The following is a 13,126-nucleotide window of genomic DNA, read 5'->3' as shown; positions in this document are numbered from 1 at the left end:
AAATACAAATAAATCCTTAAACTTAAAAAATGATCAAATATATCCAAATAATTATTAATCTTTTTAATTATATAAAATAATAAAAAAATTAAAAAAATTATTATTAATTTTAATTTTTTTGTCAGAAATATTTTTTAAAAAAATTAAAAAAAATTAGTATTATTTTTAATTTTTTTGAAGAAGATGGTATTTTTGTACTATTAATAACTTTAATATCTAATTAGTATATAACTTAAAAATGAAGGACTGTTTTAAACTCTTTTTCAAATGAAAAGAGTACAATTTAATACTTGTGGGTAGAGATGAAACATAAAAACTCAAAATTGGATACAAATAGTGTTTTTATAAGGTCAGGGTATAAACGAAAAAAAAATGCAAGGTGTGGTTTTTTTTAAGGAATTAAGCCGTTATAAAATTGAAACTAAAGGAATTTATTGTTTGGTGTAAATAAGCCAAGTAACTATCTCCTTTCAAAACGATTGAAAAAACAAAAAGAAAGAAAATCATTAAAATCCGAAAACAAACCCACCAGATTTTGACCGTATAATGAATACGAACATCTCTTCAATGGCGTGAATCTTAATGCGAATAAAAAAAATATTACTACTACATGTATTCTCTTTTTCCCATTCGCAATTTTTCCTTGTAAACATTTTGTTTATTACAGAAGAAATAGCAATGCCAATGTGGGTTTCGAGTATAAGAATTGCGTCGATTATTATTGGTTTTTCCAATTTAGGTGTTGTCATTCTTGGTGGGTTTTGGATGTTTCTGGTGATTCCTAATTGTAATCGTAACAAAATAAAGATTCCTATTGTGAGTGTCTCCTTGTTTGCTGCACTCAGAATCTTTGTGATGGTCAAGTCAGGAGTTGCTCAAGCACATATTGCCGCCACAATTCAAGATTCTCTCTCCGAAACGGCTGCCATGGACTCTGTTATTCGCCTCAACAGAAAGGTTTTATTTTCATTTGATTTTTAGTTTATTGCTGTTTGCACATTCAGTTTTTGTTTTCCAATTTAGCTCACTCAGCTCAATATGTAACCACAACTTAGATAATTGAATCAAATAATGATCCTGCTAGTTGATTAATGTAAGTCCTTTGTTGTTGCACCACCGACATTTCATTCGATCAACGTCGGAAACGTTTTGGACAATTGATGTTTCGGACACAAAACTTCCTTTTCTTTTTACATAGGAAACCTTCCATGCCACCTAGGTTGCACCTGAGGCAATGTGCTTTCGGTTTTGGAATGTTTATGATACAGTAAGCTGGTTTATTTAGTGGTTACATATCTGCAGCAAAGTTTTCTACCCAAGAATAAATCGTAGCAATTAACTCCAGTTACATTTTATGGCAAAGTGATATTAAGCATTATCCTAGAATGAAATGAGCTGAATGCTCTGAAATCATTGTATTTAGTCTCCGGGTCAGGGCTTTATAATCGTCTCTGGTGTTTCATACAATTAGCTATAACAACTTTTTGATGTTAAGACGACTAGTTATGCACTATGGCTGATTATCATTTATAGGGGTGGATCCCGTTTTATCTCTTAGCTGTTTGATGCTCCATTCTGAATCCCCTTTTCTTTTGAGCTGAGGGTCATCAAAGAAGTTTTATGGCTCATCATAATTAGTAATATTCATGTTCAAGTTTTAAAACTGTTGGGACTTTATGTTTTTCCTTTTCTTTATCATTAGCATTATTGACATATTGTAGATTGAAAGAATTAATATCACATTCCAAATTTGGTTCATCCCCATAAGTAGTTAGTGATCAGCTGAATTGTGATTTAGCTTGAAGGGATGTCCCTATATACTTACCAAGATGCTTGTAAGCATGACATTGTTGAGTCAACTTATTATTGCAAAACTTGGGTCATTGAGATTAGGGCCTACTAAAGCAAGTGATGATGGTACTTTAAGACATATCTAGCGAGCTTTGTCTCATTAGTAATATTGCCATATTATCTAAAGTTGAACGAGAAAACCTGCTTGCACAGTATGCGCTTTGATGCTGTAAATATGTCCCCAACTTCTTAATTTTATGTGGCTGCTTTTCCTGTAAATTTCCATTCAAAATTAATGTTGCTTCTTACTGAACAGAGGAGGTATAAAACATGGCTTGGGTGGAGCAGATTTGCACTGGTAATTACTTCGCTGCAAATTATGGGTGCGATTTACCTTGTGTATAGTGTGGCTAAATTTATTTCTCAAGATGGAACATCACATCATTGTTTCTTAGGTAAAATGGGCTAATTCTCATATTCCCATTGATATTTATTTTCCTTTTTTAATTTATTTTCACTGCTGACCTTTCTTCTTATGTCTAAAAGGCGCTACTTTAGTTAATAAAATAAAAAAAACATACATTTACATGATTCTAGAGTTTTCTGTACTTTCAACTATCAATGCTTAATGTATCACCTCCTGTGTATAATCAAGCAGTTAAATGATTATTCGGCCAACAATTACTCCAGAGATGGGAGAAAAAGTTAACATAGTGAAATGTGCTTAGGTAAAAAATGTTCCAGCATATAGGAAATTGGTAATCCTTCAACTTATTCTGCTCTATGTTTTTAAGTGTGACTTGAGTTCGGCTCTCTCTAAGAATTTGATACATGACATCTTCTTTCTGTTTACAGTTAATGATGAAATGTTAAAGATATATCAAGAATCATGTTTTTTTTTTAGGTGTAGCAAATAATGCTCCTTTCAGTGGTAATGAGGGATTAAAAATCCTTGGCATGAACTTTGAAGCAAAAGATTTGCTCTACTATATTAGCATTGGCACTTGAAGAATTTTTAAAGTAAACCTTATTTCATATTACCTCAAACCAAAATTACCTATAAACTCCTACTTCTCTTCAGATCTTTTGGTGATGGAATTGCTCGTGATTATGAATATGCATCTCAATACTACTTTATTGATAATGTTGCGAAAACATATTTTTCTTTAATAAGTGAAAGATTCTTCTTGGCCGAATGCCTGTGAGAACTTGACAGTTTTTTCCAAAATATTTGTAATGTAGGGTTGGCTTCAAATGGTAATGAATGGAAGCGTACAGTTTTGATTTTATATGTTATAATTTGTTGTTCGGTTCCGCTGGCACAATGTTTCTTGGGATCTGACGTCCTCAGATGGAGGTCTTTTTATGCAACCCAAGATGATGTATGGAAAGCTCACTATCATGAGGTGTTTGACTATGGTATTCGTGAGGCTTTATGTTGTTTGGGACGTATGGAATATTTGTAAGTTATTGTTTTTTTGGATAATTTTTGAACTTTTTTCATTCATATCAACAATATCGTTTTGATCTTCTTTCTCCAATTTGTGTAGGGGAGTTTACGAGGAAGATGAAGTATACTCAGTAGCACGACTGCTGGGTGATCTTGTTGCTTATCGTGCATTAGGGACTGGACATTTGGAACTTCTAGCAGGTTTATTATGATCGGCTTTGCAACTTTGTCGTAATCATGAATAAACTATCTGGAATTAGACTATTAATTTAAAGATTATTAACTGAAATTAGTTGTTCATTGTTTTGTATTATCATTTTGTGACCAATCATTTCTTGATATTCTAACCAGATTACCTAAATCCCATTCTCAAGCTGCAAAAAATTTAACTCCACTTAATCTTAAGTTCATATTGCTAAGTACTTTGGATAAATGAGTACCTTTCCTCGATTAATCTCCGTTTTGCTATTACTTTTGAAAGGGTTGTGGTAATAAATCCTTCATTATTTCATCCATCATCATTTTAGGTCTACCCATCGATCTTTCTATCTCTTAGGACTTCAATATGCTAAATCATATAGTTGACATATATCCTTAATCATGCAGCTAATATAGTACTTGATGAATGCAATCTATTTTCATAAGATGGCTTGAATTTGGATCTTTGTTTGCATTAATTATATTCTCCATCATCAGGTCGTCATTCTTAGTGCCAGAATTCAAATCTCTGTTGCCGAGCAACTTTAATACTTGCTTTTCTTAATTTTGTTCTCCTGTCTAGACAACTCATGAATATTTTGATTTTCAGGCGAAATTTTGATTTTTGCAAACTTCATGTTAAGTCCATCGCTAAATGATCTTTCTTCGAGATTTTATACTTCCAAGTTAGCATCATTGTCTATTTTGCTTGAATCAACTTTGTGTGTGGTCACTATATGGTTTGTTTATGTTAGGTTCCATCTTAAAACCAATTGGTATCAAGTGGAGAGGCCTAACTGATATATAAACACATGTCCATTCACACTTATACCAAATGTGGGATTATCCCACTTTAACAGTTTACTTTGTGAGCATGCTTGGCTTGGATTCTATGGTTTTTGCCTTAATATTTTTATCTTCTCTCAGTTGCAGTTCTGAGTGGTCCTCTTTTTTTTTTGAGATGTTGAATGTTCTTCTTCCTTGGGTTTCTTTTTCGAGGGTCTAAATGTGATAGGATGTCTTAAGTACCTAAATTTCAGATTGGTCAAGTAGGAAATTTTATGTGGATCGGGCTTTACACTTGTATAAGCTTGTTGTTTCTGTCATGTTCCTATTTTCTCGTCCTTGTGAATTATTTGAATCTATGGTAATTATTTGAGTGGTGATATGGAAGTGGACAGAAGAATTGTTTTTTAGACTCTCCATACAACTGCTGACTAAATTCTGCAATTACTATTTTTTTTTTGTTTAACATTGCATGCAGTCTGCAGCTTAATTTCAGCTCTTTTCAGGTTTAGCTTTGTTGCAGAAGCATAGTGGGTCCTCAAAATCTTATGAAGGTGCAGTGGAGGCACCTAAGGAATTGATTCAGGAGGCCTTTACTTTTCATGAATTTGCTGAAGCTGCATATACAGTAATATGTTTTAATTATTTGCTATCAGATGATGTTTTCTCTTATAGATCTGCTTGGAAACTTTCATCATAAATTTTCTTATACATTCTATGTTGTTCAGGGGCCATTGCTTGATTTTGGGAGACACAATGTCTTTTTCCCTTGTGCATGGGTCTACAGGCAAGGGATATTGAGTCCTTGGACTCGAAACAGGTGTTTACCTACCTCGTGTCTTGCTTAAAGTCCTTATTATAAAGTTGATACTATTTTATAGTTATATAAACTTAGGATCTTGGGTTAGTAACGGGGTTTAGATCAAACTATACAAATGTATGTTACTTTGTCTGTGTGCATGTGCACGGAGGATTAATTGGAACAGGTATTATATTAGCATTATTTCTATAATTTCATTCCTAGGAGCCCATTTTCTTAGAATAAAATATTTGTCATCTAAAATTGAGCAATTCTAGTCAGGTTACACCCATTTAATTCATGCCTAACCATCTTTGGGGCTTCTGTTCGACTAATTTGGTTTTCCAGTTGAGCACTATTGGATTATTTTAATTTGAATTTTGAACAACTTGGTGTATTAGAGTTGGGTTCAGGTTTTTGAACAAGATATCTACTTTGTTGTGCCTTCTAGATTTTCATAGAATTCATATGAGGCCTAAACAACCACTAGAATGTGGAGCCATTTGTATAAATCCGTGAATGTGTATCAACTATCAAGTACAAAACTGAATGTGGATAGAATAAAGATCATAGATATATGTCTTGGTCCAAATACAAATGCATACGCAATCTACTCTTTGCTCGGATTGTGTATTACAGCTTACAACAGCTTGATGAAACAATCTATTCCAGACAAAAGATATGGTATGAAACCAAATAGTGTTTGAAACTTTTACGCCTAAGGATAAGTTGATCTATGCATTTTAACTACATGTCTCTTTGTTTGTGCTTACATCCTCATATTTCAAATAGATGCATTATAAATCATACTAGACGAAATTGTCTTATTTTGTTCTCAGGAGGCCCATGCTTAAAGGAGATAACTGGTGGAGAGGCCATGCCGCTGCCTTCTTAAAATATGTTAATTTGCCACCAGAAGTTCTCCGACAAGGTCGTGTTTGTCAGGTTAATTCTTTTTCCTACGGAAGTACTTATTTAAAAACAATAGTTTGATTTTTTTTTTTTTGGGCTCAAAATGATCAAGAGATATAATGATATTATCGATCCATGCTGTATGCCCATAAATTAACCGTAGTAGCCGTCAACTCTGCATGGCGGGGTGGTTTAAGAGAAAATGGTTATATGAGGAAATAGAATTTTGATTTCCTTGAATTGAACTTAAAAAAGAGTAGTAGTTGTTGATGCTGTCTAACGAAATTTACAAAATGTTGCACTCTGATAGTTTTACCAATTAAATTATATAAATATGGTCACTTTTATGGTCTAAGTTGCAGTCCTCCTAAAGGTCTCTTGTTTAACCCTTTAGTATCAAATAAAGACTATTAAGCAATTTGGAAACCAAATAAGAAATCGTTGCTCATTTTCTTAGCAATTAGTAGAAAACTTATAAGGAAACAGATAATAGATCCATTCTGGTGAGAATGTTGAGCAATATGATATTAAGGAGAAATGTAACTTTTATTCATACTGTATCCACTAGTGGAGAATATTTAGTTTTCTAGAAATTGTTCCAAGAAAAAGAGCATTATTAGAAAACAAAAAAAATTCCTGGCTAAAGAATGACAATTGTTTTCTGACAAAATCAGAATCTGTTTTTCAACTTTTGAATACATGTTTACTTCTTATACTTCCCAATATGGATCAATGTGAGTAACACATGTCATGATCCTGTATGCTTGTTGGATTTAGACATTTTTCATACTTCTCGAGAAAGCTGAATTAAAATGTTGAAATTGAACATTCTAACCGTAAATGTTCATTCCACATGTTGTGATTACATAATCCCTTTTCCTTTTGTGATTGTTTGATTCTTAGAATTGACATGTTCTACCAGTGAGATGACATTTATCTGTTATTTCTTCTCTAATGCTTTGGTTTCTGTTCATTTGGCAGGGAAAGTGTAAAGCTGCATACTTCACTGTGGTTCTACATCATATACGATCTGTAGTAATTGCAGTACGGGGAACTGAGACTGCTGAAGACCTTATAACCGATGGTTTAGGCAGGGAGTGCCCCCTTAACACAAAAGACTTGGATGGGTTGATAAAGTATGCATCTTTCTCTCCCTCTCTGGAACAATACATGTTACTTTGTGGCTCTCTGTCCTGCTCTCCAAATTTAACTATGCAATTATTAATAAAATGTATGAACTTCACTATTTGAGCATTAGAATCGAGACTAGGGTCGAGAAGACTCCTTATTAGAATTTTTGATTTATATTAGGTGAGAGTATTAAATTATAATTAGTTTGAGTGTAAGAGCCCACATGCATATAAAATGAGTTTGGATCCAACCATGGTCATAATAACCACAACTTGTTATTTGAGTGGTTGGGCCTTAACTATTATAAGTTCTTGAGATCCCCTCCAGTGTAGGTTGGAGTAATTAATTATAAATGGGTCAGAGTGTAAGAGCCCACATGCATATGAAATGATTTGGATCTAATCATGACCACAATAACTAGAACTAGTTATTTGGATTGTTGACCCCTAACCATTATAAGCTCTTTGTATACTTGTTATTTTAGCAATGTGTGATTTCTTAACACTCACATTGACAACTTTTTGTTTCTGTCTACTACTTTAAGTCCACTTTCAAGCCTTCTCCATTCTTTTTCAGTTAATATGAAAAAGTCAATATCCGTTCCTGCATTTTCTCTATGCATTTTCCCCTCAAATAGAAGAAAAAATAAACGAGCCTTATCCTATATTTTAGTCCTTCATTATTGCAGGTGATAGAAATTGGCACTTTTTAATGTTTTCCCAATTGCGGAACTGCTGGCAAGTCCGCGATTTGGTTACACATGGTCCAATGTGATCCACTGTCGAGAGACTTCACTACATCTAAGTACTGTTTCCATGTGAACATGCTTCTGTCTACATTCCGTTTCCCTCTCTCTATATATCCTTTCTTAGTGGTAAGGGATGGGTTGCCATTTTTAATGGCATTCTTGAAGTTATCTACATATGGAGAGGTTGCAAGTTTGAGTTCCTCGTGAGCCAAGAAAAAAGAAAGAACAAAAGTAAAAACTACTGTTGATTGATAAATTTTCTTCCTTGATTTACTAGTGCACAGGCATTTCTTCTGTAGAAAACTCTTATAAACGAAGTTATTGTCAGCTCCTCACATTTAGTGACCGATGGATTTCTCATTTTCATATCCTGATGTATATCATCTAACACAAGCAATACAGAGGTTTTTGGTAGGAACTTTTCATCATTATGAGTTTAGGATAATTATTCTTTTAAAAATTTATGTAGCTGGATGCATCATCTTAAATGTAACACCAGAGTCTAAAGTTTGCATCAGTATTACCTAACTTCTGAAAAACGAGTTAATTTTCTTGAAATAGAAACTTGAGGAGTTTATTACTAAGATATTTAATTGGTACTTTTTCAATTGTTTTAGGAAGTTGATGCTAGAGTAGTGTTTGGCTATGCTTGTTTGCAGGTCCAACCTTATTCCACTGCATGTGAAGCAAAGTGTGGAATTATCTTTCCCACACTATGGACATTCAGGTGTAGTTGAAGCTGCACGGGATCTTTATATGCAGATTGAAGGAAATCCAGGAGATAAAGGTTTTACCTGCATTTTCCCTTTTTTGAATACCAAATATCGCACTCGGATGATGTATGTGTTTCTGTAGTCTCAGACGACAGCTACAAATTCTGTTAATGATTTTGCAAGCTATGTAAAGATTTATCCCGACTGCATTATAAATTTATGACAAACCCTAAAACAGTAGTGATTATAAGCTATAGACAGCATTAACAAGCATTTCTTGACTTGTTTATGTGATCAGAAATAATATATATAACCTAATTTTGTTAATAGGCCTAACAGAAATCCTGATATTGCTTGAGCTAGAAAATAATAAATCATATTACTAATTAACAAAATCTTAGCCGGATTTATCTAAAATTGACAAGTAGTCCACTGTTTAGTAGATAAAGATTCAATAGTGGAGTGTAATACACCAGAAGTAGATACATATTATGAATATGCTTAATAAAAGAGAAGAAATCCAAACTACTATTCAATCAAATCCAGAAAATATAGAAATATCATAATTGTTGTGATTATCAGAACTAGACCCTAACTCTAACTATGTGAAATCTTTGAATGTCCCTTTCTCGTGCTTTTCTTTATATGCATGATGTTTTTCGTTTCTTTAATTTTAAACCTTTCGTGTTTTTTTTGGATCTTTGCAGTCCTGAATTTTGTACTGTCAGCCCTTGTAAAATCTATTTGGTTGTCTCATTATGCTATTTGGCAGTCAATCAGATGTGAATATCATTTGGGATTACAAATGATATTATAAACTTCTTCTGCAATAGCTTTCAATATCTATAAGCTTTTTTTTTCTGGTGCAGACGCAGAATTAGATGGCTTGCTTTCTTCTTTATTGGGAGCTGGATGTGAGTGTGATGGATATAGCATAAACATAGTTGGGCATTCCTTAGGAGGGGCAATTGCTGCATTGCTAGGAATCAGAGTATGTTTTCTTTCTTGAAACTATGTAACTATCTGTCTTATCTGTGGGTTGCTCCGGTCCATGATTGTAACCATCGTTTTGTAGTTCTTAACCACACTGTCTACTCTTGTCCCTGATTGAGGAAATTATTCATCTGCTTAGGCTGCCAACATTTGCTGAAACATATTTTCCTGCTTATTCCAGTGTTTGGCAAGCATAAAGTAATAGCTGAGGACAAAGCTACCTTCTGATATGTAATTCGGTGAGTCATTTTGGCGTGACTTGCTATCTTTAGGAGATAAAGAAAAGAAACAAAAAGCCATGACTTAAAATTCCATATTAGGACCACCTAGAGGACCACAGGCACGTGCCTAGCAGCCCACTGGCCGCAAACTGCTACTAACCAGTTGTTACAAAATCACAACTTTATATCAAAGTTCTAAATCATATGTAGTTGGTAGTTTTTCCCTTCTTTGAGTGCTCTCCTACATAGAGCAAACATATGAAGTTCATTTATTAGTTGCACAAATTCTTGGTTAGTGGTATAGCCGAAAGACATTTTCTTGCTCAGTGTTACGGCCAAAGGATGAATACAAACTCATTTCCACAAAAAAAAAAAAAATGGCAAATTATTTTTGAATGAAACGAATGAAGTCTTTTTCATGGTAGAACTCAAACTTAAGGTCATTGGGACGTGAGATATAAGGATTGATAACATATGCCTGCACCCCTCTACAAGTCGTCCCCAAAAGTTATGTTGATCGGATCAGAATTAATATAATATAATTTTTTAATCTTTTTCTGTGTTTCCATACGCAGCTGTATCGTCAGTATCCAAAATTACATGTGTATGCATTTGGGCCCCTTCCATGTGTGGATTCAATCATTGCAGAAGCATGTTCAGACTTTGTCACAAGGTAATTTTGAATGGCATTCATGCTGCTGGAAGTTTCAAGGCAAGTTTTCTTTTTTCTTTCTTTGTCATTTATTTCGGTTTCATTGTAAATGTTTGAGCTTCCTGCAGCATTGTACACGACAATGAATTTTCTGCACGCCTTTCAGTTGGATCAATTCTTCGGCTTCGTGCAGCTTCAATCATGGCACTCTCAGAAGATTCTAGTGCTGATAGGACCTTGATATTTAGACTTGCTCGCCGGTTTCTTTCTATTGGCAATTGTGAAACCAGAAGAACTGATGGAAAGGATTCATCTGAATTCCAATCTCCAGTAACCGCAGGAGATGACCTTAACTATGAAGTTTATAGAGGTTGGTTGTGGAAACTGGTATAGCCTAGCATGTGATTCTATCCTTTGAGGCTTTCAAAATGATAATTTTCTCACTTCAGGAACCAATAAACTGGACAACAGCATTCCTCTCTGGAAGGAGTTGGGCACTAGTAGTGCTAGTGATACTGACAATGGCATTTTTGAAAATCTTTACAATGAGCCATCTGTTGTAAATCCATTGGATAATCCCGTGTCTCAATTTTTTGAAACTGTCCCTCAAAGATGGTCATCCGGGGATCCTCCTGAAATGTTTTTGCCAGGCCTTGTGGTTCACATGGTACCAAAAGGAAGAAACACTAGTCTTCCGTTATGGAAAAGCTGGAGAAGCCAAGAGAGTGGACTAAATTATAATGCTTGTTTAGCAAAGAGAGAAGACTTCAAAGATATCGTCGTGTCACCTAACATGTTTCTTGATCATCTTCCGTGGAGGTATAACCGCTACATCCTTTTTTGTTAATTTCATTGTGCCTTGCAGGACAAAAGCTATCGTTTTGATCTTTTGATATTTTCTCAGATGTCACAATACCATGCAAAAGATTTTGGAAGCTCGAAATAAAAATGCCATGGATGAAACTCAAATTGTGTGATTTAGATTCAGTGCAGTAGATCCTAAGCTTGCTCTCCAGTTCTATGAGTCATACGCAGGATTCATTTGCAGTACACCAATCTGGAATAGATATAAATGCCTGCAATGCATTTTGCTGCTTCAAAGTAAAGAAAAATGGTTTATGAAACTGTATCCTGACCCGCAAGAGCTTTACTACAAAGAAAAGGTGCATTATGTTCTATTCTCCCCGTTATTGAAGCACTGTGTTGGGGGAAAATGGTATTTATAATGATTTCCCACTGCTCTCTTCATACTGTAATTTCATTTCACATTGTTTATTTATGCAATAAAATTTTATCGGATTTCCTCGAAAAGAAACTGTATGTAACTTGTAATATTGTCATACTTCCAGTAACCTACGCTCTTCAAACTAGAAAGATTGCAATCTTGCAAAGTTCTCTCCTATCTTTTGGTCCTGGGAAATCGGAAGTGGCCTTTCGAATTCTGAATAATGTACGATGGCTGCTTGATTGACAATTCAGATAGATAGGCAGATTTTTTTTATATATGTGAAAAAGGATAATTCTTTAGAGAATAAAAAGATAAAAGTCTTTTATCATTTCCGATTTTTAATTTTATTAATTGGAGCGAAATAGTTAATCTTTTTCAATCGATTCAATAATAATTCAATTTCATTTCTGAGAGTCAAGTTCATGATTTACACCATTCATTATAAAATGAATGGTACGGATTCATTTATTTAAAATTGTACTTTTTTACTCTACACCGTTCATTTTAGGGATAATTGTAGACACCTATTTTTTCGGACAAGTAAAAAGTAATAAGGAATTGAAGCGTCCAATGATGATTTTCAGAGAAATTTGTCGGGGTTACGAGCTATCGATTCGGTTGTTTGAATTCAAGGGGACGCGATCAATACACAACTACAAACTTGAGAGGTTAAAGCGTAATTAGCCGTAATTAGCCTATAAAACTTCAAAGAAATTGTAGTATAAGTCTAGAAATTGGACTAATTGCAATATTTTAGAATTTTGTAGGCCAATTTGCAAGTTTGATGGATCAAAAACACCAGTATGTATAATACGACACCACAACCTAGATCTACACCACTTTGGCCGAAGCTACACACTTCACAATTAAATTTAATCAATCATACAAGCTAAGTACGGTTTAATCATTCAAGAAACACTGTTGCACATAGATTTGAAGCTAGATTCTAGGTTTGGATCACCCAAAAACAAGCCAAGGACTCAGAACGGTTCTTCTCAGGACCCTGTACATCTTTTCATCACTTATAATTTAGAATTGCTATAATAAATATATTAGACTACATGCTAGGTTGTTTTGTTGTAAAATTGCCTCTAACTGCATTCTTGACATAAATTGTGTTGTTGCCATAATTGCTATGATTTGATCTTTTATTATGATTGTCATATAAATATTTATATAGGGTGTTTATATGTGTTGTTTTAATCGCATGTTGATATTGTTTAATCTAGACGGTTCAAATGCATGTTTCTAGCATAGAATGCCATGGTTGCAATGTTTGTTGTGTTTCTAATTGTTTTGCCATGATTGCCATGAAATATGTTTAGAAGCATGTATTTAGAGTGTTTAATTTGATTTTAGACATTTTATTTCGTTCCCAGTATGTTGTAGTACGTTTTCCCTTGTGTTTTGACTGTTTTTGAGTGTTTTTGCATGAAACCGAGCCAAACGACGAACTCCTTTGACCCAGACAGAAGTGGCGCTGCTGCCACTTCATACTGGAGCT

General features: G+C 34.1%; 1 protein-coding gene across 2 annotated transcripts; it reads left to right on the top strand.

The window, feature by feature from the left end:
• Positions 1 to 449: 449 nt before the first annotated feature.
• Positions 450 to 11,868, top strand: LOC126685774 (uncharacterized). 2 transcript variants are annotated; one of them, XM_050379732.2, is made up of 14 exons: positions 450 to 957; positions 2,108 to 2,246; positions 3,034 to 3,253; positions 3,342 to 3,442; positions 4,732 to 4,853; positions 4,954 to 5,045; positions 5,864 to 5,969; positions 6,918 to 7,072; positions 8,475 to 8,602; positions 9,398 to 9,519; positions 10,318 to 10,415; positions 10,523 to 10,764; positions 10,844 to 11,213; positions 11,299 to 11,868. In XM_050379732.2, the coding sequence occupies exons 1-14, from the start codon at positions 583 to 585 to the stop codon at positions 11,369 to 11,371; spliced, it is 2,343 nt and encodes a 780-aa protein (XP_050235689.1). In that variant the 5' UTR covers positions 450 to 582; the 3' UTR covers positions 11,372 to 11,868. The 2 variants fall into 2 exon arrangements, with proteins under 2 accessions (XP_050235689.1, XP_050235697.1); XM_050379740.2 differs by having other exon boundaries at positions 865 to 957; positions 2,108 to 2,149.
• Positions 11,869 to 13,126: the final 1,258 nt, after the last annotated feature.

This window comes from Mercurialis annua, linkage group LG1-X (genome assembly GCF_937616625.2).
Source record: "Mercurialis annua linkage group LG1-X, ddMerAnnu1.2, whole genome shotgun sequence".
Lineage (NCBI taxonomy): Eukaryota > Viridiplantae > Streptophyta > Magnoliopsida > Malpighiales > Euphorbiaceae > Mercurialis > Mercurialis annua.
The sequence above is the reverse complement of the archived record's forward strand: the minus strand, read 5'-3'. Positions and strand labels throughout refer to the sequence as shown.

What these genes read in the sequence shown, in the direction of transcription:
- LOC126685774 (XM_050379732.2), top strand. Translation starts at nt 583, where the DNA reads ATGCGAATAAAAAAAATATTACTACTACATGTATTCTCTTTTTCCCAT. An exon ending in ACATTTGGAACTTCTAGCAG is followed by an intron (nt 3,443 to 4,731) that starts GTTTATTATGAT and finishes AGCTCTTTTCAG; the next exon opens with GTTTAGCTTTGTTGCAGAAG. An exon ending in CTTGATCATCTTCCGTGGAG is followed by an intron (nt 11,214 to 11,298) that starts GTATAACCGCTA and finishes ATATTTTCTCAG; the next exon opens with ATGTCACAATACCATGCAAA.